Source organism: Asterias rubens, chromosome 13 (genome assembly GCF_902459465.1).
Source record: "Asterias rubens chromosome 13, eAstRub1.3, whole genome shotgun sequence".
Classification (NCBI taxonomy): Eukaryota; Metazoa; Echinodermata; class Asteroidea; order Forcipulatida; family Asteriidae; genus Asterias; species Asterias rubens.
The window spans coordinates 13,636,318-13,663,625 of record NC_047074.1 but is presented as its reverse complement, the minus strand read 5'-3'; the positions used below and the strand labels follow the sequence as shown (position 1 = coordinate 13,663,625).

The 27,308-nt window shown below is 38.2% G+C and overlaps 1 protein-coding gene across 3 annotated transcripts; it reads right to left on the bottom strand.

Moving 5' to 3' along the window:
• Positions 1 to 833: 833 nt before the first annotated feature.
• Positions 834 to 23,797, bottom strand: LOC117298660 (cytoplasmic protein NCK2-like). Of its 3 annotated transcripts, none has more exons than XM_033781978.1 (3): positions 23,766 to 23,797; positions 5,688 to 6,640; positions 834 to 1,602 (listed from the first exon to the last, which is right to left on the bottom strand). In XM_033781978.1, exons 2-3 carry the CDS (start codon positions 6,636 to 6,638, stop codon positions 1,369 to 1,371), a joined length of 1,185 nt encoding a protein of 394 aa, XP_033637869.1. In that variant the 5' UTR covers positions 6,639 to 6,640; positions 23,766 to 23,797; the 3' UTR covers positions 834 to 1,368. The 3 variants fall into 3 exon arrangements, with proteins under 3 accessions (XP_033637869.1, XP_033637868.1, XP_033637867.1); XM_033781977.1 differs by lacking the exon at positions 23,766 to 23,797 and adding an exon at positions 21,662 to 21,805; XM_033781976.1 differs by lacking the exon at positions 23,766 to 23,797 and adding an exon at positions 7,095 to 7,299.
• Between the last annotated feature and the right edge of the window lie 3,511 nt (positions 23,798 to 27,308).

The window sequence follows — 27,308 nt, the reverse complement described above, 5'->3', positions numbered from 1 at the left end:
TCATACAGGCCTGCAAATCCAATACTCTGTTGCACTGTGTTCCATTTAGCCAAGTTTCTACATGAACTGGAATTGCATTGTGAAGTATTCTGAGTTTGGGGGTAATTATCAAGATAAACAAATCAGAACCAAGGAAAAGAACAATAGGACTATGAAATCAGCGATTAACTATCTACAAGCGTACTTACTGAAGCAACGATTTATAAACGTCATAAATACCAGACCTTTCTATTTTTAGTTGATACGATTTTGTCTTCGGGAAGAAAATAAAAAACCGATCATAATGTGAATTTTGAAATAGTAACACAATTTCAAGTAATAATAAAAAATTTGAATAAATAAAAATATTAGATGTTGCAAACTGCTTGCCAGCATAAATGACCTGTGGTAGAAGTTATAAAAGTGGTAATGGCCTCTTTATCCCATTTGATATGGAAAAGTATTGCTGCAATTTCTCTATAAACCCTCACCCCTTCCAGAACTGCTAGTACTAAAAGCCAGTCACTTTATGCATGATGTCACAACGTTGCCAAATGTAGTAAATGACGCTCAGATAAGAATTAAATTCACTAAGTGCGCACAATTTGACAACTTTTATTTAAAGATGCCTGGTATAATTGGAATGTACCAGACACAAATTGTACACTTGACATGGTACATGTAGCTTGGCTGGTAACCTTATTCTGGTAAGCAAACTTTTGTTGCGCTGAGCAACTTCTTCTGCTTTACGCAGCTCTATAAAGTTAGGCCCAGTTAGTTCACAACCAATATTTTGTAAGTGGACATCTGTATGTAATTTATCCATAGGGATTCGTGCCTAATGGTTTTATGTGTGAGTAATAATGAGTACTCCCTTTAATTATATTGACCTTTCATGCCACCAGCTTGGTCATGCCCATTGTATCCAATACCAGCAATGAACAATAATATCCATTGCACAAAAAGGAGCCAGACTATTTCTCCTTCCAGCCTCAGTTTGATTACATTGATTTGAATTGGAGAATATCAAGAAGGCTGCCCCACAATAAAGGTATAATTATATTACACTGTGGAGGCTGTGTGAACCAAAAATAGACTGATCCACCTATGTTTACCAGCACCATTATCATACTGTTAACACAGGGCACTAAACAAAGATGGCCGTGTGATTAAAGTTCATTAAACTCTCTGGCACATGTTTGTTGTATAACCAACAATGACATCGGAAAAAGTTCAGGGGGAGGTGGTTCCAATATTGTATACACCTATTTCACTTTTCCACTACACTGTCTGTCAGTTGTGCGTCCTATAAATAAAAAACGGAAAAAATACCAGCAAGATTTGTACAAGGGTGAGACCGTCTCGCAACGGCTCGGTGTGATGTGACTCTTAAGGTGGGTAGTGAGCGCCTCCGTTATTGCAGACCTCCCTGAAAGGTTTGCTGAGGTACAGCTTAAAGTTACTGGTGGTACTGCTGAAGATTGGCGCCTTCTTGTAGTGTTCTATCAGGTCGTCTAAGCTGTCAAACTTCTTGGTGCCGATGCAATATTTTTTGTCTTCCCTCTGGACCTTGAAGTGCTTGATCTTGTCCGGGGCTTTGACTGAAACCGAGTAACCACCGGGCTGAAGGAAATTAAATGAAAGAGAGTTAGGAGACCGATAAGTATTTATCAACTGGTTTTTTTTATTAGTGAATAGAGATGAAGGAAAACAGGACAGACAAAAATAAAAGAGGAGTTAGAAACAAGGTTAAATCAAAACTCGAAGGGCCTTAAAGCCGACTAGCTTTTTGCAGTGAAAATTTAATTGTTTAATAATTAAATCACAATCCTAACTACCCCCTCATCTTACAACTCTGCCCCTTTGTTTTTCTGGGTTCAACCCTTGCCAAGTTTAACAATTATATAATATTTAGTGGAACTTTTGATGACGCACATAGAGTAAACCGTGTACATGTACTGTACGCTAGCCTGCAATATGTATGTATCACTTGCACTGGCCGCAATTGCCGAGTTCAAACACGAGAAACATGCAAACAGAATTAGTCCTCTCTATTTTACGTGTGTACGTCATACATGTCATGTACTGCAGGCATCTAAGCCCCAGGGCCCCCGAACGAACAAATCAATGAAAACTGATGGGGCTACCCTGGTTTAATAAAAAAATACATAAATAAACAAAGAGGCTGTTGAAATTTGATGGATGCTCATAGCTTTAGTTTCTGCAACTACCCTCGAGAATTTAATGTAACGTCATGGTAACCATGAAGCAGTCACCATAGAAATAAAATAATTATAACGTGACATTTAATGGATAGTTTATGAGCCACAGAATGCCTTATGTTCTGCAGTTACTGGTTATAAGCATGTGAACATATTTCCAACCCAATTTGTGACTTCAAGTTTATTTATCTCCGTGATCGCCGTATTATCCACAGACGTGTTGAAATTAGTTTCCGCGCCTTTGGAATGACAAGCTTGATATTTTGCAGTTTGCGTAAAAATAAATGATTACCAGATGGGCTCGACTGATGTTATGATGCATGTACTAGACTCGAATTTTGTAGGTAAATCTTTAAGACCACAGGACTTACAGCTCAAAATGTTTACTGTACCAGAATGTATTTTCCAAGACGCAGGCCTGATATTTCACCGAGAAAGTTGTAAATTTCTACTGGGGCGTTTCAAGAGCACCATTGCCTTGTGCCCTTGGCGCACTTGAAACCAGAACGCCCCAGCAGAAATTTACAACAATGTACGTAAGATGTAGGGTGCCCTTTACTAAGAAGAAACTGCCTTGGTGCCCTTGCTCCTTTAAAAACGAAACATACAGGCCTGACCTAAAAGCCAAAATCAAAATGATAATTTGTTTTACTTTCGGACATACATGTATGCAGCATGTAAAATAGTATTTTTTTTACAGATTGTATGACATGATTTATCTGATTAAGTTTACTTCATTCAACCGAACTGAAAGATATTTTAGCAGACTCAAAGTCAACATTTGAACCAATCATTTGTTCCTGTATCATACAGTTTTATTACACAGTGAGGTATTATTTTATTATTCACTTGCAAAACCACAAGACTGTTGGACTTTCGTCTAGTCATTGGCCTAACACTAAAATTTGATTCTGGGCTAGCCCTATATAGGACTCTTTCTCTGTACACAGGAACAGAGTCCTAACTAGTGAGGCCCGTTTCTGGGGCGGAAAAATTTCACAGCTTCATAACTTAAATCTAACCTGCAACAAGCCACTAATTTCAACAGATTCACATTCCATGGCGCCACACATTTTTCTGCGGTGGGTTTTAGTCCTCATATTTTCCTCACAAATCCGTCATTTTCGTGAAATAATGCAGCTTCCAACATAAAAAAATTCAGGTTTCGATCGTTTTCTCACAGTGTTGTCTGTTGTCGTGCGTACGCGTATACATTCGCATGCAAGACGCATGATGCAAGCTTAGACGCATGAATTATTGGTCACCGTATCTTGACTGCACAGCGTTACCAACACAATTCAAAATTTGCGCGTCGTGCGACTTGCGTACACACGGCAGACTGTGAGAGTACGAACAAAAATGGGAATTCCTTAACGTTGGGAGCTGCATTATTTCATGAAAATGACGGATTTGTGAAGAATATATGACGATCAAAACCCACCGCAGAAAAACATATGCTGCCATGGAATGTGAATCTGTTGAAATTGGTGCTTTCTTGCAGGTAATATTTGAGTTATGAAGCTGTGTAAATTTTCCGCCCCAGAAATGTACCCTGATGTCCAGGACGCCACTGTAGTACAAAACGAAAGTGTAAGGCCGCCAGGGCTAGTTCTGGGCCTGATCAGAGGCTGAACCCTGGTGTATGGGAAAAGAGTCAGGTAGTCCAAATTGTGATGAAGAATGAACGATTTGACCTACTCACTACTACAAACATAACAGCATGAGCTACATTGTAAAGATAATAATGTTTGTGTTTGGTACGTGCCTTATCTTTATTATTATACAATTCACCTTTTTAACCTTGACCATTTCCTTTATTTACAGTATTTATTAGCGGTTATAAAAAAGATGTAGTTGAATATATTTTAAGGACATTTTTTAGTGTTACAGGCCTGTATGCTTCGTTTTTGAAAGGGCAAGGGCACCAAGGCATTTTCTCCTTGGTAAAGGGCACCCTATGAGGAAACTGTTAACATCTACTGGAGCATTTCAAGGGCACCAAATCAATGACCAGAGGGCGTGGAGGCAATCACCTTCGTTACCTCCGTGAAGTATCAGGCCTGGCTCAGCTTGTGCAGAGAGAGAACTCTGAATTTGGTTCCAGCTACCGTGCATGTCATGAATTTCTCAATCTTAGCACCAACAATGAAGCAACAGAAGGTCTCCTATCGCTTCATTATCCAGTAGACCCTTAATTAGATCTTACAACGACGAAAGCGATAGTCTCAGTGCAGGAAATTTAGCTTTTAATAATTAATATGTATGTCTTAAGAATAGGCTGGCTGTGAGTTATTAAAGGCACTGGACACATTTGGTAGTTGTCAAAGACTGGTTCTCACTTGGTGTACGGTATCCCAACATTATATACATAAAGAAACATATCTGTGAACATTTTGACTCAGTTGGTCATTGAAGTTGCAAGAGAACAATGAAAGAAAAAACACCATTGTTGTACAAATTTGTGCGCTTTCAGATGCCTAATAAAAGGCTTCAGGTCTGAAGTGTTTAAATTTGAATGCGAAATTACCTCTTTATCAAAAACTATGTTACCTCTTTATAAAAAAACTATGTTACTTTGGAGGGAGCTGTTTCTCACAATGTGCAATTCTATCAACAGCTCTCCATGTTCTTCGCTACCAAGTAAGTTTTTATGAGCACTAACAATTATTTTGAGTAATTACCAAGCGCGTCCAGTGCCTTTAAGAATAGGCTGGCTGTGAGTTTTACACCTTGTATCGTGGAGGACACGTACCATGCAGGGCGGATTGATGGGTTGAATATTTACATTATGAGCTGTGCAGTGTATTAACCTATGTATACATCATCACAGCATTAGTCATTATCGTGTCCCAGTTAATAATGTGCTTTTTATCAGACGTCATCTTGTCTCGGCTTTTACAGCGGCCAAAGAAACTAAACCTCATTCATGACGGATGGCTCATACCTAATTGAGCTAGTGATTTATAAAACATTTTCCACAACATTATTGCCATGAAAACCTGGCGTGCTGCATAGTTAAGAATCTTTTGCAAGGAGCTGCATGGATGTTGATGCGACTGCTTTTTAATGTATGTCTTAAACCGACCTACATTCTAAAGTGATTTCCCTCCAAACAGAACTGGATTAAAATACCCTACATGTACAAGTAATTTGGAATGATGCAATCCATGTGGACAGTTTAATTTTAAGTTTCTTATACTCTGCTTTTAAAGTTAAAAGATACAAGAGATAGAAAATACATTAATTAAATGGAAACACGACATGCATTCTCAAAAAAGGGTTAAAAAAAAAGACCGCCACTACCCCCAAAAAATGTGAAAATAAAAAAATATAAAAAATAAAATTGAAGACATGGAGAACTTTAAAACAAACTAGTGTACTGGAAATAAAAAATGCATTCTCTCCAAAAAGGAATAAAGAACAAGCAAGTATAGGAGTAACAAATTAGTCAATATTTTTATTTTTTCAAAATTGAAAACAACTTACCATAGTTTCACTGTCTCGTATGAGGAAAGTCCCATCTTCGTAATTAAACTCCTTCAAAGTACTTTCTGATTCTTCCCTTTTCAACGTTCCACAGTACCAAACTTTATTCTTCAAAGAGTTATCGCTAAGCCCTCGCTCGGCCACCGGCTCCTGAATGCCGCTCGGTATATCAATCTTGGCAGCTGGGGGCGGGGGCGCCGAGGTTTCCTCAACCTGTACATAGTTCTTGGGCACCAGACCAACCTCACCGTTGGCATTTCTGGCCTTCCACCATTCTGGATCGTCCTCGGGTCTCTGCAGTATATCCAAACGCTCACCCTGCTCAAAGTTTAGTTCCTCGTCGTTACGTCCCTCAAATTTATAGAGCGCCACCACGCTGTGAATATAATCTTCCCCGAGGATGTTCTCGTCCCCCTTCGAGCTGACGCTAGATTTTTGGCTCGCTGGCGTACTGTCCACTTCTTCATTGACATAATTTGACGGGAACCAACCAGTTTCTCCGTTACACTCCCCTCTCCACCATCCGTCACCAGATTTTTCCAAAACAGTTAGCTTCTCTGATTTCTTAAGCGACAGCTCGTCCGGCCGTTGCGATTGGTAGTTATACATAACAGTTGCTGGAACACATATTTGATCAAACTCGGCCGATTCGGCCATATCCCTTGACCCGTGTCCAGATAGACCGTGCATCGGTGCTATTCCTGGTTGTTTAGGATCCCGTGACGACGGCACAATCTTGTCCCGCAACTTGTTCATAAAACTCTTTTTTTCCTTTTTGACAAAGTTTGATGGAACATAGCCGGCGTCTCCGGACGCTTTGCGTACTTTCCACCAGGATTTGGTGTCGTCAATGAGGGTGAGACGCTCATTCTTCCTGATGTTCAGCTCCTCTTGCTGATTAGCCGTATAGTCCCACTTGGCTATGACGTACACTATCTCCTCGTCACTCATGACTGTCAATAATAATCAAAAACAAATATTAATCAAGTGAGCATGGATCATGTTGATCTCTGTACATGTCTTAAGTAGCCAGTTCAGACCTGCAATGGTAGAGAGTCAGATAGGCCACGTAATGTACACCAAGTAGGCATCCATCTTGGCCTAGATGCTTTTTCACACTTAATTCCTATGTACATGTAGGCCTTCAATAACAAGGCGGCCAAGGAAGCCATTGCCTCTTGGTCTTGGCATTGGTGCCTCAACAAAACTTTCCCAAACTCTCCTATTTGCTATTTGCTTAGCAGTTAAGATTGACCAATAGTTAGAAACATCCTCCTTACCTCTTTGTAAAACCAGCCCTGGGGCTTTTATTACTCCTAATGAGGTAAGACACCTAATAACCAATCAGCAAAACAAAATCTTCTTACAAAACCACGCCATAGTGTTGTATATTTCATACAAACCTACCTTTCACCTGCATCTTGAAAAAACTTTGCATTGTATCGGCAACAACCAACACAAGACACAAGACAAGGAATAGTTACAAGATTCCAGACTTGTCTCTTACAATCCTTACATCAGGATCCTATCATTACAGTTTAGTATGTGAACATTCTACGTTCCATTTATTAATCAGTATCCTACATCACAGTGAAGACAAGTCAAGCTTGAATCTAAGTCGTCAACATGAATGAGGCTTTGGTTGATGCAATTCACTCACTGAAGCATACAAAAACAATACCAAGGAAATCAACTGTACAGTAGGTGTTGATTTTGGTCCTTAGATCTGTGCTGTAGTTCAACAAACGTTTCGACACATCCTGTGAATTCAGGGTTATTTTAACCAGGAATACATTTATGTCAAGTCCCAATAAATCAACATTGTATGATAGGGTGAACACAATGAAACATATACAGACATGTACACTATGAAATTTCAATCCACATGTAGGCAGTTCTTCCTCCATGGTCAGACCAAGTCATCATGTACTCTAATGCAGACCAACCACGTATATTGTAACTACAGTTCTGCTAATACATTGGCTTAAAAGAACTCCTACAAAGTAACACACACCTACATGAACATGGACAGGTGCCCAATTTTATCACAGTGCATCATAAACAACAAGGATCAGACTCATTTTTCGTTTTAATCACAGTAATACCAAAGACCTAAAGGTACCTAATCTAAACCAAGGTACATAATAGCACATACGCAAGAATTTCACTAGCTGTGAGTATATGAATACACCTGTACATGAGGGTGCCTCTTAAAAACACTTTGTATGTTCATGAGAACACCTGCTATTGCCCTGGTTAACTCCCACCCAAGGCCCTCAACACAGAGTCCATGGTGCATGAGAGAGTCGCAATCTGCATAAAGCGTTAGTTATTATTAGTAATCTACGACGACATACAACACTTCTCAGCAAGATCCTTGTTATTCCTGGAAGTAGATTGAGCTGATTAAATATATCACTGACATGAATCACGCGCTGAGTCTTAAAGTTCAACTAAAGTACAGTGCTATCATACAAATGGTAATATTAAAGACGTGTTTTCATTATAAACACTGGTGGTTTATTCTTCCTATTTACCTAGTATATGGAAACCCTTAGTGTTGTTACGTATATCAATGATGTGGTGTGTGGTTATTACTTTCTTTTTTATATCAGGCCTTGAACTTCAATCTTGAAGGGTAAGGGCTATTTTCCTGTAGTAAGGGCAGGGCTCAACTTTTGGGGGAGAATAACAAGATTAAATGACTTGTAGCTCAAATTGTTCACTAGACCAGAAATTATTGCCCTTGTGAACGAAACAGGTCTGCAAGTGCATGTTTAAAGGCAGTGGACACTATTGGTAATTGTCAAAGACTGGCCTTCACAGTTTGTGTATCTCAACATATGCATAAAATAACAAACCTGTGAAAATTTTAGCTCAATCGGTCATCGAACTTGCGAGATAATAATGAAAGAAAACAAAACACCATTGTCACACGAAGTTGCGTGCGTTTAGATGGCTGATTTCGAGACCTCAAGTTCTAAATCTGAGGTCTCGAAGTCAAATTCATGGAAAATTACTTCTTTCTCAAACACTATGGCACTTCAGAGGGAGCCATTTCTCACAATGTTTTATACTATCAACCTCTCCCCATTACTCGTTACCAAGTGAGGTTTTATGCTAAAAATTATTTTGAGTAATTACCAATGGTGTCCACTGCCTTTAAGACTAAGACTATACAATAAAGCCATAGTGTGACCATGGAGGTGCAGTATCAGGTGTGACCATACATGTATTGTAGTGTGACTGATGACCTTTATATCAAAATAGCTAAGTTATGACATCATCTGTTGCCAGTTCAAATACAACTCACTGTTGTCTCTACCCATTTTTGATGCATTGTGTAGTTTTTTCCCTAATTTGATTAGAATTTTATGGACAAAATGTAGGGCCTACATATTATACAATACAGTTTCCTTTATACAAAAGCAAACAGACTTTCAAAACATACACCATGTACTATCTGTTATTGTTAACCATGGCTTGAATTTGGGGGAAGACCACATGACTTGTACCGTAGTAGGTGTAGTTAAATTGTTTTACTAGAATACTGGGACTACATTTTTGACCACAAGACTAGAATCAGTATAAGAAGGGCACTTTGTACAAATATATCAGTACATGTTCGGTTATTACAAATGGATCAATTTGATTAAGCACACAAATGATGTACACCCCGTACAGTATGGGTACATTTCACGTACACTAAGACTGACTTGTACATATACATGGCACACTAGTGGCATTAGTTAGACTGTTCATACACAATAATTTGTCCGAAATATTCTTAAATTTGAAGTGGGGGTTTGACCGCAACCCACGACTGACATCATTTACAAAACCTATCTGCTACTAGATTACACAAGGCAATGTAGCTACCCATTCTTTAGTGTCATGTGTGCAACTTTTCCTTCCTTGATTTGATCACATGATGTATGTACATTGTAAATGTACATCATGAACAATACACTGTGACCATGCACTAAAATGTAAAATTATGGAGGAATATGCAGTTTGTATACAAAAACAAACCCTGTCTCTTGATTCAATCCTTTCCTCATTGTAATACGAATTAGAAAACCAGAATTTATACATTTTTTTTTTCATTTGAGGTTGAACAAAGAAACATAAATCTTTCTTAGTTCAATCCCCCAAATTTACCCAGTCTGTTTCCCTCATGGTTTATTACTTGATATTCCTAGCTCCATGATATTACGTATTTTTAAAGGGGTGCTTGGTTTATGACTATGACCACAGCAATGCACCTTGTAAAATTCCAAGCCTCTCACACTACAGTCATACCATATACAAATCAAAAATACATGTGTTCACGTTATGTACATCTAGGTACACACGTCTGTATCAGTACATGTGTACACATTTGTAATGTGCATGTTTTGTAAGTTCATGTGTACACACCCACTGGTGCACACATGAACTGCACGCAGCTTGAACCCAAGTACCTCGGTGAATGTAGACGGTGAATGTAGACGAATGTGTACATTTACAAAGACAATGACTTGCGTCAATAGAAGCTCAAGATTTCATATCCTGATAAGGTTTGTACTCAGCAGGCAGGTGTTTGGGTCTGCACGCACCGACTTCTGACGACGACAGCTAACGATGATGATGGCATGGTACAGCCAAAAACAACAAAAACATGTTTAGCGTCCCGTTTTGAGTTTTTTTTTTTTAGGAAAGAGGGTCCCTTTTTCCCCCCTTTTTTTTTAAAACGGCTGCCAACAGTTTTTTATAGTAAACTGTCTGGGCTTTTAAACTTGTTTTCGTCTGAGATTCTTCTAAAAAACAAAACAAAATAAATAAATAGGCTGCCTCTAACAGGGAAGAGACGCTAAACATGTTTTTATTTCTATTTAGCCTAATGATGTAATTACATACCATGGATGCCTCTCTACCACATGTAGATAGCTGTGCATAGAGCATGTGGGACTACAGCATTACATCATTATTATAAGGATCTTATGAAATCATCACCTCTAATAGGACTGGTGGATCCCTAAAAAAACAAGCTACACAGCAGGGAGGCAAGTGATTTCAGAGGCCAGTGATTTCAGAGACCTGTGATTTCAGAGGCCAGTGATTTCAGAGGCCTGTGATTTCAGCGGCCAGTGATTTCAGAGGCCAGTGGTTTCAGAGGCCAGTGGTTTCAGAGGCCAGTGATTTCAGAGGCCAGTGGTTTCAGAGGCCAGTCATTTCAGAGGCCAGTGATTTCAGAGGCCAGTGATTTCAGAGACCAGTGATTTCAGAGACCAGTGATTTCAGCGGCCAGTGGTTTCAGAGGCCAGTGGTTTCAGAGGCCAGTGGTTTCAGAGGCCAGTGATTTCAGAGGCCAGTGGTTTCAGAGGCCAGTCATTTCAGAGGCCAGTGATTTCAGAGGCCAGTGATTTCAGAGACCAGTGATTTCAGAGACCAGTGATTTCAGCGGCCAGTGGTTTCAGAGGCCAGTGATTTCAGAGGCCTGTGATTTCAGAGGCCAGTGATTTCAGAGGCCAGTGATTTCAGCGGCCAGTGGTTTCAGAGGCCTGTGATTTCAGAGGTCAGTGATTTCAGTGGCCAGTGGTTTCAGAGGCCAGTGGTTTCAGAGGCCTGTGATTTCAGAGGCCAGTGGTTTCAGAGGCCTGTGATTTCAGAGGCCAGTGATTTCAGAGGCCAGTGATTTCAGAGGCCAGTGATTTCGGTGTCGACGCAGTATACTCAAGCCATGATCAGTGGTGGTCATAAGTTTTTTTCAATCCAACCTCTTGTTTTAAAGAATTATGTTAATGTCAGCCATTCCATTGTGACTCGCGTGACAATCTCACTGGTTTTTCAACTTTTGAAAGATCTATACTCCAAAATATAACACATGGCTCTCATGTAACTCAATTTATATAAACTTAGTGAAGAGCCCTATAACAAAAAATAAAAAAGGAAAACAAATTGTGTAGGTATCATGTTTTTATAGGAATTCCAAAAATGTGACTCGCGTGACTGCCAAAAAATGAAAGGTGTTGCATCCCTGTATGCCATTGCCCAGTCGTGAGAACTCAGAGGAACTTTTTAGTTCCGGATCACTTTTTTTTTAAGTACAAGAGAAGCACTATATTATACAATAAAAAGTACAAAATAAAAAGTTTTACAAAAATTGAAAATTTGTTAAATGCAACGTGACTCGCGTGACAGAAGTTTGTGACTCGCGTGACAAGTGAGAAAATATACAATAACTAAACAGGATACTGCATAACAAGAACATTTTATTTCATTCAGAACACTCAGAACTTGAAATTGAATCTTTTCATCAAAGGAAGAAACACCTGAAGCAACATTTAAAGGAAAAATAATCTGAACAGGCTTTGACTTATGTCTGGTCGAAACGTTGAGTTGTTAAACCACCGGTTCGTTTCAGAACCACTCAAACCCATAGAGAGAACCCTTACTAGAAATTATTATATTGTTTTGTGATTGGGGAAAAGACTTTTTTCTCACTACGCTTGGCAGAGTAGGTTGATTAAGAAACCACAAATTTTGGTGTCAAGTTCTATGGCATTAGACTGTGTTAGGCTGAGTACATGTAAATCTGATAAGTAATTTCTTGATTGATACCCCCCTCCAAATCTAACTTAAGAATACTGTCTTAAAATACCCAGTTTCATCAAATATTTTTGTTTGTTTTTGTTTTAAGTTTATCATTCCTTGTATTATTTAAATAATGCAGGTAAATTATGCAGATGTGAGCACATTGTACAGTGCAGTATGCAGTGTACATATAGTTCAACATGATTTGCTGACAGTGTGCCAAGTTATAACTGTACACTGTAATAATTCCTTGGTCGAACAAAAATTTATTAATTTAGGGGCATAGTAGTATGTTCCAGTGGGCTGGGGGTGCTTTTGTAACATTCCATAGACATCATCCCCAGAATACTTTGGTAGCTTTCGCTAACCATGTGCATTAAGTGCATTTGCCGTGACTCGCGTGACAAATTCGAGGGTGTTTTTTTTTTTGAAGTAGAAGGCCTAGGTAAAAAAAACTAATTACTTCTTGAAAGACCCTTTAACAAGACCACTATTATGAGAGAGAAGAAAAAATATGTTGAGGGTCTATAATAGAAAAAATACTATAATCATTTTTTTTGTGACTCACGTGACAGTAAAACGAGGGTAAAAATTAAGTTAATAGTTCAAAAAGGCATATTTAATTTTGGCTGTCCTTACTAATGACTCTTTGTTGTTTATACACAATGATTAAATCTGAACACCTACTGCTTCATGATTTTTTTTTCAAAACCTGAATTTCAAGGATTTTTCAGACTTTTGTGTACACTTTTTACCCTTTACTCCCAAGGCTGTCGCAAAAACAATAAAGAATATTTTTATAAAGTCTTTTTAGGAGAAGAAGCACTAGGTGTTCTTGTTTCAAAATATATGTAAAAACTTCAACGATAACCATTTTAAATTTTTTACTATGAAGCGCAAATACCACGGAATGGCTGATGTGTTGATTTTGAGTGTCACAAGCCATCCATAAAACAGTTTATGAATCTTGTCTAGAAGTGTTTTGCTGAAAAGAAACAGTTTAGTTTAGATGATAAAACCAAGCTTTCATTTTGATTCAAGTCTCATTCATTTTTATTCTGGTCTTTTACATAAAATTCTGTTCCCGTAAAGATTCTGCGCTTCAAGTACTGCTGAAGTGTGGATTTTTGCCCAAGTTTCCAGCCCTGCATACAGTAGGAACTCTATTCATTTAACATGTAGGGGCAATTTCGTCAGCAGGATACCAGTGTTTCTCCGTAGGATTGTTATAAACACTTTGGGGCATTCTGGACCAAAACTTTGAAAAAAAAGCTCCTTAGAATATTTTTTACTGTTTTTTTTTCTCTTGAAACTGTGTAATCTGTAGGATTCTAAAATACTTTAATTGTGAAATTGAGCTTACAAGTGCACGGATGGGAAGACTCTATACTGTTTAAGAAAGTAAAACATAGTTAATGTGTAGGCCTAATACTTCAGTTACAAATAATTTCACCCAATATTTTTACCTTCAACTCTGACTCTCAGGGCTGACAATCACAGAAACTCACGTCCTCGCAAATTAAACTTCCACTGAGCAAGAAATGACATTGCAAACCAAACCATTCTTGGAAGATTAACCCTGGTGACATAACATGCATCGTTTAACACTCATACTGCATGCATACCTCAAAACATAACTCAGGTAATAAAAACATGTTTGTGAATGTAAATAATGCAACGTTGGCAAAGTTCCCCTGCCTTGGCTTTTCAAAGGTAGATCCTGGTAAACATAAAACAGTTTTTGAACAAAAGTGCTTTTAAGCACTTTTTGTTAAAAGCACACCCCTGGTTATTCAAGTCATAAAAACTCACAGTGCCTAACCAGTGAACTCGAATTATACCTAATCAATACGTTTAACCTTATAGGCCCTACCTGTGCAATGACCCTATATGCTGTATGATGATGCAGTGCACTACAGACGTTTTCAGCTTAAAAAAAAAAAAAAAAACCTACCAGAACAGAGCAACAAATCATCCAACTCACCTTGCTCGAAAACAAGTTTTCTAAAAGGAAACTCACCAAGTGCTAAATACACTATTAAAATACTGTATTATTGTACGTACATATCTGACTGACTTCCATGTCAGCCTCTTGGTCACTGAGATCCGCCATGACTTCCTGTCCGCGGTGGACTTCTCTTCTTTATCGACGATGGTTTTAGAAGGTTACCAGTAGTGGTACATATAAATGGTGGCTAGAATACAATTAGTTATCACACAACCAGCTGGTGCAGTGACCAGGTGTATTGTTAACGAAGGGATTCAGTGGGTACTGATGTGACACAGGTAGTGCTGAACCCAAAGACCACATTCATCACAGACACTGAGCATTGTATTATGAACACTCTCTTATGCGCTAAATCTTCCCTCGTATTCAAAGATGAGCAACACGACTCCAAAATGTGGAGCATAAATTGTTGCCAGAATTTTCTTGATTCTCTTGTTCACTAGACTTCCTCCCTAGCCTGCTTAATGTGCTTGGCCAAATGTTTTGTTGGGGCAGCCATTCGGAGGTCATACGACATAATGACTTTCAAGGTATTACAGTGCATAAATCCAGGTGAATTGTTATAGTTAGTAGTGATAACTTTTGTACACCAAAAGCACAGGCAGTGTACAGTTACTTCCTTATTTTGATCACCTCATGTTTCCCACCCACCTGATGTGTCGAGGGTACCTGTAGTGGTTGAATGAGTTTATTTAGAGCCTTATGTCATGAACCTGTACAGTACAGAGCTGCCAACATTTGCATCTTGCAAATGGGCGATTGCGGTTGATGCACAAGCAAAATCTTTTTTATTGGGGGAGGGGAGGGGGAGGGGGGAGGGAGTTTCAGATCAAATTCACCAAACAAAACTAAGATTTAAACCATACTAGAATGTCCCTTAATACACAGAAATCAAAGATAAATAGGCCCAACCAAGTTAAAAACATTCTGCGACATGTGCTGCAAAATTTCCACAATTTGGGCCCAGAATGCCCCCAGTTTTGGTTTAAAAAAACCTGTAGAGCTCTGTACACTTTAGGGGCGGGTGGTAGAACAAAAAGAAGGCAATACAGAGTGGCAATCCACCACGAACGCTCTGCTTTAAATTTAAGTAACTTCCTTGTGCTTCTACAAACTTTAAAGAATATAAATCAACATTTATTATACAATGGTAGACATGTTTCCTTGAAAAAAAAACACCCAGTAGCATCATGTTAAATGTCAACCAGATTTAATCAGGTTTTGTGTATAGCAGCCTGGTGATAAGTTTTACACCATTACAATTACGAGCTTGGAATTTCATCTTTGAGAAGACAATTTTTTTTAGTCCAAATAGTAAACTCTTAAAGAGGCACCACATCTTCATTCACATTGATTAGGGATTCATGCCATGGCCAAAAACATGATCTACAAAAGGTATCAAACCCCTTTAAGGGTTTTTATATATATAACGGGGCTGGAGGAAATTCTCAGAGTATTATAGATCTCCTAATCCGATGTATTACTTGAATAGGAAATTGATGACCAGATGAGGAAACGATTGGTGGAGAGTTATAGAGAGGGAGACAGATAGTGATACAGCATTAAAGGGAAGGATCGATCAGAGAGAGCCTCTCTATTGAAGAACTGCACCTGCGGATTAAACTAGCTTTTTCACCCTGATTATGGGCAGACGGTTTTGTTTTAGGGATGGGTGTACATTGTAGGTTGACTTCTGAATTTGTACAATGCACTCTGCCAAGTGTGAACCGGCCATTGGATCTCAAAGGTGGTGGGTGATTTGGAGGAGTTTGCTTGTGTCTAAGGTAGCTACATTTAAAGGGATCCATTTGATTGTATAAATCCTATGTATAAACTAATCTATGAATATTAATTTTTTTTAAAGGTGGTAGCTTTTTGTGATTAATCGCAAAAAATGGAGCGTTACATTGTTTGTGTATGCAATCTATTTTATTTAAAATATTGACTAGTGGGAAAGGTGTCTGACTGGTGAAATGGCCAGCTAAATGGTCACTGAATTTTGTTTTAGGGCAAACCCTTTAAAGGCTAGAATAATGTGTGCAATTTTTAACCAATAATGATAAAAGTGTCATTTTATATATATTTTTGTGAAATGTTGTGTTGACGACAAAAGCACATCTTGGAACGCACTATCAACAATTTAGAAATACTTTTTCTTTTTTAGTGGACATTAAATTAAAATTTGGTGTCAGAGATAACCTTGGCGCTAGCTTTGTGGGAAGTTAAGAAACAATATTAATTGAAATTGTTTGTTTATTAGATTTTTACTTTCACTTTCGGTACAAGGTGAATAAGCGAGGCAAGACATACCACTCGCACAATAAAACTGAGGTTTACATGACTGCCTTACTGACATCATAGAGCTAGGACCCAGCTCTAAGCTGACATTGACGCCATATTTCCAGGTAAATAGTTCAGAAACCTGTCACCTATTTAATTTCAACCACAATACTCTCCTGCAGAGAGGCAGACCAACACTTGTTTACAGTTTTAAGCTTGGTTGTCAATACCATAAATGTAGCAGATGACACTTGTTTACAGTTTTATATGTCAAAACCATAGCAGACATAGGCTAAATTGTAACAGTTTTATCTTGTTGATCAAAACAGCACTTGCTTACAGCTTGTTTATCAAAACAATATATTGCCAACAATATTGCTGCAACTTTTTGAGATGGCTAATATTTTCAGTAAAATCTCATGTCTTTTCAAAGTGTATGTTAAAAATATACAGACTTTAATATCCTTGCTCTAAAGGAACCAATAAAAACACTCATTGCCAAGGATGTGCAATAGGCATAATGGACAGTGTAATTTTGTCATTAATATAGTCCAGTTGCCCTAAGCCAAAAGAGAAAACTTGTCACAAAGCCATTTTCTCTGACTTATAATTATCCGATCACCAAGCTACAGTGTATGCAGTCCACATCATTAGTACATGTGCTTAGCAGCATGCAGCATAAGAGTCCAGCTTTCTCCCGAAGACAATCAGAGCATACTGGTCGAAATTTCAAGTCAAAACCAACGCTTCTTTTCAGAACCACCTCAACTCAATAACAAAATATTTATCATTACCTGGCATTACCACAAACCTTACTGTATCGTAATTCCACCATGTTAAGTTTCAAATCCTACATAAATATCAGCAAAGTTACTAGCAGAACTGTTTTCCTTACCCAAATCTTTGATATTCACCATCCACAAAGTGGTGTCACTATCCTCTAGATTCTCTTGCCCCACACAGGTGTACTTGCTAGTTGGATAATACTCCAATTATCCTACTGTTGGCAGATTCTTCACGGAATGACCAAGTCAAAAACTTTTTAATCCTTTTTCTATTTTCCAGTAGTCGTGGTTTACAAAACACACCCCACACCCAAGCACAAACTCAAAAATTTTGCTGTGATTTGTTTTGCCGAGTGACTCACTCTGCCAAACAAGGGACAAAAGTTAAGTGGGATTTCCTTTTGCTGATGCTGCAATGTGAGTCAGCACATGAATTTGACATTATTCACAGCGTACTGAACCTATTGTATGGGGGTCTGACTCCGGACTGTCCAGCCAAAGGACAATGGCCTTGGACAAGAAGAGCACCAGACCAAACTGACCATGGCCATTCTTGTACACCCCAGCCTACCATACAGAAGACAGTCAACCCTTCTACTGTCTGACCATTTAATATCTTCCAGACATCCAATTGTGGTTTTAATCAAAGATAAACTTTGCTATTCTGCATTATGATATAATGTGATGAACACAGTCCACACATGCTGTTGTAAACTTCTTTACCAACCCAAAGGGACCTACATGTACATGTAGGGTATAAGGTAAAAGAATGGTTAATGGCATGACGTTTCAACCCTAGCAGAGTCTTTCTCCAAGGCCAAAAACTCTCTTTAAGTCACAGGGTTCAGCTGTCGATTTCATCAAACTCTTCCTAACTTAGGATAAATCTTAGGACGGACTTAGGACAAGTTAAGTTTCAACTAAAGACGTACATGTAGGATGCATTGAACCCATCCTAAGTAAGGACGGGTTACTCGCGTTACTTGAGATCGCGTTTCGTGAAATCGGCTGCCGTTTCTGTAAAATTTGTTAATGATTGTCCTTGTCCGTGCTGATCTAAACACCCGATTACAACTTCATGGTGTTGTAACTTCACATGATTAATTATTTATTGAGTGGTTGTGGATGGTTTTTTTGAAACTCGACAAACTTTGGGATTTCCCTCAGCTTTAATCATGTAAAGGTAAAAGTAGTTTTTCTTAAAATCAATTCTGGTCGGTATCCCGAAATTTTTTATATGCCTATGAGCGATATTATTTTTGGAAACCATTTGGAGGTTCTGGAGTAATGATTTTCCTTTAAAAATGGTTTAGGTGTATCTCAACTAGTAACGAGGGCCATAAAACTTCTACTTGAACATCTCAAGGGACACCAAGGCAGCAATGAGGCCGGGTATGGAGACATTTGTTTCCAAGGGTAACATGTAGGGGCATGGGGACATTTTTCCCCAAGAGTAATACATACATCATGGGGACATTTGTTTCCGGGAGTAATGTAATATTCCCAAAACGTGTCCACGACATGTTTCAATTTTAATTGCCTTGTTTTGTCCATTTGAAGCGATTCTAGTCGAGTGGTTTTTTTTCCCCCGTTCATTCATGGGAACCATGGAGCTATGCAGTCAGTGCATAGAGTAAGGACCCTTACTCTATGGTCAGTGTAAGCTCCATGATGGAACCATTAGTGGTACAAGATTATAGCATTTCCTACCTACCCACACTAGCCCGACCATGGAAGGCTTAAAGTGTGCCCACACCAAACCCCATGAGTTTATTTGAGATCTGTTTCAACCTTCACCTCATTAAGGGTGGATGAACCATACAGACAATCTTGATTAGTAGTACAGGTCAGTAACCTTAACCCCCAGACACTCCCTAGGCTATGGAAGCAGCCCTGAGTGGAGTTTACAAAGAGTTACACACAAAACTAGTCTTATCTCAAGTAACTCGTCCTAACTTAGGCATCAGCCTCAAGTTTTTAACAAGCCCTAAAGAGTCACATGGTCCTACATTTGAGTAGGACTATCTTTGTTGAAACGACCATGGATCCTCCTAACAAACCAGTTTGGGTTTATGTAGGGTGCCTAATGCCTAAATCCTCCAAAACCCACCAGTATGGGTTTATCTGTAGAGTCCATAATGGCCTAATTACAATGGCCTAATTACAATGTACCTCAAAATCAACCAATATGAGCTCAATTTCTCAAAAATTAACCGAAGTGATCAGTGAAGGCAGACGTTATATCTACATGTATGTAGTTTTAGGTCATTAAACATCCTATTAAACATGATGTTGGTGAGTATCAGTTAATTTCCTTCCTCCATAGTTTCTCCTAACCCAGACCAGTGCTAGACACAACAACAATGACCACCGACATTTGGACCAAAAAAATCACCACAGCCAATTGGCATGGGGAATCGTTTGCTTTTGCAGTGGCTTATTGACATGACTGAAGACTTGCCCTTTCTCAAGTTCCACTACTATATTGTCCTTCTTAGATCAGAAGAGCCCCTGCACAGAGCAAATTCTAATTTCTCACTTAAAGGTAGGTACACCACCAAAACACAATCAGCCAAACCACAATTACCTACAAGGTATGATACGTACAATGTACTCAGCCATTTGTAAATAGTGAACAATACTCAAGCAGGATGTGACTGATTGGGAGTTATTCCCACACGGAGAAAAAAGAACAACAATGATTTGGTATTTTTACATCCTGTGGTACTGTCACCATGGTTGCAGATAGTAACAAGTTATTTCCAGCAATGTGTGTCACTAAACATACTGTGGTCAGTGGTGAGTTGAGAAACTATTCCTTTATGGTTTGGACGGGCCTGGCTACTCATGAGTTTACGTGGCTGTAACCAATAACTGTTTCGGTCAATTGCCAGTGATCAACCAATGGCAAGTTCAACCGAATCAACAGTTATTTGGTAACGACCGCAAAAAAATGCAGCCTTTGTTAACAGCTAGCTACATGTAATATCAGAACCTCAAATTTCAGCAGATGGGTCATAAAGTTGAAGGTCTCTTGAATTGTAATTCTTATGTCACCAAAACACTGAACTTACCTAGTGTTTTGCTAGATCGACTAGTCTACTCTCTTAATCATCCTATGGACCTCATGCACCGACGTCATCACGCCCCCATCTTAGAGGTAATATGATGATGACACAATGGAAACACGTCTCTGGTATGCACTAAGCTCAGTATGCACAGAGCACAGGATGAGCCAATGAATGACCTTCTTTTGACGTCAAGTTGAGGGTGCCTTACTAAAATAAGGTCTGTTTGTCTATTAATATGTAACTGTTGTGTAAATGTGACCTAGATGTACAAACCTCATTCCATCAACCATGATTTTTTCTCTCTAGGTAATCAAGGGGCAATTTCACACTTAATTAATTTGAACTGAAGCAAAAATTCACTTGTGGTAAAACCACGAACCATAGTGTCAGTCCAATTCTATTGTTTGGAGAATCAGGAATTATGAAACAACTTGTTTATCTGACTGTGTATTCTCGTCGCGGTACTTGTCTGGACAATTCTGAAAAGGATATCGAATTCAACTGCAACTGCAACTTTCACTTTCAAAAAATATTATATTAAAATCAAAGTCATGACTGAAAATGAGGCAGTCTTATTTTGCATCTTTTAACGCAATTTTTATTCAGACAAAATGTTCTGCGCTCCAGTGACCTTCAATCCTCACCAACATTGGAACTCGTAGAAGATGATCAATCCAAAAGTAATTTGCACAAAATGTACGCAGACTTTTAGTAATATTTCATCTGTCTGTCAGTATGGCTTCCTTGGCAGCTCTTTCTCAGTATAATTACTAAGAAACTAAGAGCTCAAAACAACAATTAACTATGGAGGTAGAATCAATTTTTTGTCCTTGGCATCATGATCATGGACATGATTGATTTGAAGAATAAAATTATCTTTCTGAAATTCTTAAGTGATTGTTTGTTCATTTGTTATTTTAAAATTGGAAAATTTAACTACGTTTTGAAAAGGAAGGTTACACTCATCATTGTTTTTTAAGCCTGGTTAACTTTACACCGAAATGCATAAATATGTGGTATTTGCTAATGAATTGGAACCCTCATTCTCAACAATGATAAGCGATATTTTCCATGCCCCATGCATACCGTACCGTCATGCATGTCAGTACATTGATGCTGTAGGGAGGTGTACGTGCTATGGGTAGCAGCAGTACACAATACGGGATTCCCATCGAAAAACCACAAAGAAAGAACAATTTTAAAACAATGTTTCAAAAACAATGACAGAATACACATTGAATTCCGGATACATACCATATCAATACTGTTCTCGACTACAGAAAATACACCCAGGCGGCAACACTTCGTTGTAAAAGGAAAATTGAAAGTAATGAAATCGTGTTTTCAGTCAAATTTGGACGATAATCTCCGTCTGTGTTCATCACTTGCAGACCTACAGTCATGCGCGTTTAGTAAAATGCACACGTAAAAATCTAGAACAAAATGGCAGACATGGACAATGTACACTCGTTCGACACAATATCAGTCCGCAAAATACAATAAAATAGCTTTAAAATCAATGAAAAAGCAACACATTTCCATTTGTACAAATCATTTAATATAATAAACCTGTAATAAATGGTTAAAAACATTAATGGTGTGTTTTAAAGCAATTGTTTTTGGCACTAGTTTTTGTATGAGGACTTAGCGAGGTGGGTGAGCTTCCGAGGTGGCCGGCTAAGATGACGTCATCGTTTCCGGTACAATGTTGTTCGGGAGGTCAGGGAAGCCTTTTTTGTGGACCGCGCGCGCCGTTGAACACGCAATGAAGCATGTACATGAAGAACCATTGCATTCCAGCAGCACTTGTCGCTCTCTCTATGGTCACACCAAAACAAGCAGCTAAAATGTCAGTTATTTATTAAATAAATAAACAATTATTTATATGAAAACTATAATAAATTATTATCTATGAAGGCAATCCCACGCACGCACTGCCTAAACTTAAAAAAAAAAACATTTTGTCATCACCGTACGAGCCGAACATGAAGTGGAAGTTTTTACAAGGGAATTTCCCTATTTTGTAAGCTTCAAGTTTGTTTAATGATTATACATGATTGGTAGATCGCTGACAAAATGAGTTGCAAATTCTGTTCATGTTTTGCGATCAACATTGGGATGAAAATCTGTGAAATTGTTGGCTTAATTGTTGTACTACATTGTGTGAGTAAGGAGAAACCAGTGGAATTTGCTTGCACTCAACCGATTTTTTAGTTGTTGCGTTATTGCTCAGGTTTTCAGATACAGTTTTATTAATAATTTTATGACTTTATTTCAGAGAAAGGGTAATAATTTTACCAGAACAACCCGTGAGCTTTTTTTTCTCAGTGTACACCAGTTAAATCAAGTTTTTTTTCTTTTTCTTTTTTTATCTGGCATTGTGCCTATTTAGACAAGTGCGGGAGCCGAGCTCCACTAGCCCCACCGTCTGTGAGGATCGACTGGGTCTGGGGTACAGTTAACGGAAACAAAAACATATGTGCTAATGGCTGAGTGTCCATGTTCTTTCTAATCATTGCAGTAAAGTGTCAAATAAGTGCTAAAACACGTAATCCAAACGAGGTGCAAACAGAACGGGGTATGTCATGACCACCAAACGGAGCACTGTGGTCACAATGCAACATCATTTTGCACTAAGCCGTCCAGCACTTTCCTGAAGACGATCAGAGCATACTGATCGAAACGTTGAGTTGTCAACCACCGATCATTTAAAAAAAAAAAACAAGCACTAGAGTGATTTATAATGATAATATCGTGCTACCGCAAACCTCACCTTATTTTAAATCTACGCCCATGGGAGATACAAATGCCCCGCCCACATCTCCACCATGTGTGTACTTGTAGAACTCTTTAGGTCGAGTTATCGCAAAGTACACTGACCTTGTAGATTAAGGCAACAAAAGAAATATCTTCCGCATTCACACAAAAACTCGGTCATTAAGGATGAGCTGAGTGTGAAATTCACATTATTATGTTTAGAAACTGAGTATTCTAGCTGTTAATACCCTTCTGAGAACCACGTGTGTTGGACCATGTTAATTCTACCTCCATGGTTGGCCAATTATTGGGGGACCCTTATCCCCGAACAAATACATGAACAAAATCGCAGAGTGTGTGTAAACAATGTGTGAAAGATCATAACGCGGAAAAGTCCATACAAGAATAGCTTCCTTGTCCACACTTCAATGCATGGGATTGTTTTACTGAACGATGTTCCTTTTGTCTTAAACCTTGACACAGTATCTCAATTCAATTTACAAAGATTTAGGCACAACTCTCTGAAAGAAACTGTCTCTTGTACACCTGACCAAAGACGCAGTTAGGAAAGAGTTCAAAGAAAGCAAAATAGTTCCCTTACCCTTTTCGGTCACCGCATATCTCCGATGTGTATTCCCCATGATTGTTTCATGAACAAATGAAATGAAAATGCGGAAACACTTCTCAATAAATAATAATCGAATTATAGTTTTAAAACAAAAGTATGACTCAAGTAAAACGCTGAGGGCGGAGTATGTGTAAAGTCTGATTAATGAAGTAATTAACGGGGAAATCCCAACAACAAATGAATAATGTTGTGTCTCTTTGTGGAAGTGGTTCAGCCACGTGGGAATGTGTGGCCATGAGGCCTAAAAAGAAAATTGATTTGCAAAAAAAAGTTTTATTTTACAGGAAGAGTGTTTTCTTGTTTGTTGGCCATGGGCCGTTTGCTTCCGCCAGTGAGTGACGGGATGTTTAGCCAACAATAGTCGCAAAGAGTGGCTGGTCTCAAACCAACAAAAAGGGTGAAAAAACGGAAGTTCCTAAGGAAGTGCAATAGAAAAATATAACTACCTGCTCATGGTTGAATTTGCCAGGCAAAGTTAAAGGGACTTACCGGGTTATATCTCCCCCCCCCCCCCAGTAGTTGTGAAAAAGGTAAACCCCCTATGAAGTTTGTTATTTGTTTCATGATATAATGACATGTCATCTTGCATTGGTTGCCACCTGGGCCCAATTTTATAAAGATGCTAAGCAAAAGAATTGCTTAGCGATTCTTCCTACATAAAAACAGGATACCGACCGAGTTTCCATTTGTTGCATATTGCTTGTTACTGGTATTCAGCTGTTGTTTGCTTATTCTGAAAATCACGTGGAAATTTGGTACTTGGTAATCCTGTTTTTATCAAGGAAGAAACTTCATGCTGAGCAAATTTGTTGCGCAAAGCAGGTTCTTGCCTATAGTTGCCATCACTGATGGCAAACACTAGATACGTACACTGACGCGGGCATGCTGGGAACTCTCAGCCAATGATAGGAGGGGAGTGTCTTGGGCTGTGACGTCATGCAATCATTTAACACTGATTTTCAATCCCGCGCAAACAGGTAGGCATACCTTTTTAATACGATGACGTGGGATTTTCGATTTCCAAAGGCGTTCAGTGCCTTTAAGCATGATGTGGAAGTTCACCATGGTCCAATTTTGTTCCAATTGTCAGTCTTTCTCCTCAGCCTTCTCTCAAGATCAACAACTTTAAAAATCTTTACAAATCATCTCCCGAAAGAGACTGTTTTATTATCATCACCGGATTACACCCAGATTAACACAATTCCCAAAGATTCACAATCTACACATCTGCGTTATTCCATTATCAATCTGTAATAAATTATAATTAAATTTACACAAAACCTAATATTATTTGGTTTTAAAGTATAATACATATTTATTTTGTGATGGAGAAAATATTAAGCACAATTAGTTTTGAAAATAAACTTTTCCCCAAAATCTAATTTAAAAAAAAATGAAGTGAAACTTTTCTTTTGTACATTAAGTGAAATAATTAATAGTTATTATTTTTTTTATCATAAAACGAGAATGGGTAACATCAAGCACCAAGGGTTCATACAATGAAAGTATGCAAATCAAACCTAGAAATATAATAGAGAACTGTGTCAACAGTACTAGAAAGGAAACAAATGACCCGACGTTTCGAACCTACATCAGAGTCTGTCTCGAAGACTAAATGCAACAATACAACATGTTGTAATATAGCATTCAAGGAAGACACTGTCAAGGTCGAAACGTCAGGCCATTAAAGGCCGTGGACACTATTGGTAAATACTCAAAATAATAATAACATAAAACATTTCTTGGGGAAAGATTGATAGTATAAAACATTGCAAAAAATATTTAACGGCCTGACGTTTAGACCCTATCTATTTTCACAATATAAAACATTGTGAGAAACAGCTCCCTCTAATTTTCCACGAATTAATTTGATTTCGAGACCCCAGATTTAGAATTTGAGGATCCGAAATCAAGCATCATCAGAAGTGCCATGGTTTTCGAGAAAGAAGTAATTTTCCACGAATTTGATTTCGAGACCTCAGATTTAGAACTTGAGGTCTCGAAATCAACCACCTAAATGCACACAATTTCGTGCGACAAGGGTGTTTTTTTCTTTCATTTTAATCTCGCAACTTCGACGACCGATTGAGCTCAAATTTTCACAGGTTTGTTATTTTATGCATATGTTGAGATACACCAAATGTGAAGACTAGTCTTTGACAATTACCAATAATGTTCAGTGTGTTTAATTAACAATCTTGCATTACCATAGGTTGTTTTAATTGGAAAGCAGTTTGCAACATCTAATTCTGTAAAGTTAATACATACATATACTAGAAAACTGAAATATAGGTATACGAACATGATCTCATATTTGTTGATACTAATTGAATAAATCACATGATTCAATATTGCATATATGATGTTGATTTGAAAAAGATGTGAAAGACACCATTTAAGATACCCTGTTTAATACTTCCAACATTGCATGGTGGAAAAACAAAATACCCATCCAATTGTTGCATCACTTGTGAAGTAATCAGCGATAACAGAGTGGAATGTTGTCACAACAAAATCATTTACCAATTCCATAAAGCTGTTAAGCAGAAAATTCTGCTTGGCAAATTTCTTTGCTTAGCAAAAACTTAACATTGTTGTGACTGGTGCTTCACTCAATTTTCGCTTAGCGAAGAAATTGTCAAGCAGTATTTTCTGCTTAACAGCTTTTTTAAACCAGCTGGGTCGGGTGTGAGGGTAGGAGTAGTGGGGTATGGGTGGGGTACGGTTGGGGTTAGCCAGAGGACCCGAGGAAGGTTATGGTTGCATATATTTTTGTGTCTCACGTTCAGTGTATAAACTCTCCTCCGCGACTATTATTCATTATTTTTTTCTTCAGCCAATAACTTTCCAAAAGTACAAACTATTTTACTCTCGAATTTGATGTTGGGTTTTTCTCTATTGTTTTGAAACAAACTTAAGAAATCCACTGCATAATATTTTGTTGTTTTGCTATAGATTCTGTGTTACACACGAAGCCTTTCTCATGCATCTGAAAGCACACAATTTTATACAACAAGTGTTTTTTTTTCTTTCATGAATTTTTTTGCAACTTCGATGACCAATTAAGCCCCAATTTTCACAGGTTTGTTATTTATGCTTGGGACACATCGAGTGATGGTAGTGGTCTTTGATAAATACCATACTAAGTATACTCAGCCTTTAAAACTAGTGTTGAATTCACAATAACGAGTGAAGTCAGTGACTACTATACACAGTTTGATTTTAAATGAACATTGTCAGGTTAATTCTAACATACTATAATGAAACTACTTTCCAATCAGTGGCCTTATTACACACAGCTACATATACACAAATGCAGCCAAGGAAAACAACATATTAAGGGAACCAGCCAACCAGCCTCCACAAATTTGAATTCGAGACCTCAGATTTAGAATTTGAGGTCCCGAAATCAAGCATCTGAAATCACACAACTTCGTGTGACAAGGTGTATTTTTTCTTTCATTTTTATCTCGCGACGACCAATTGAGCTCAACTTTTTACAGGTTTGTTATTTTA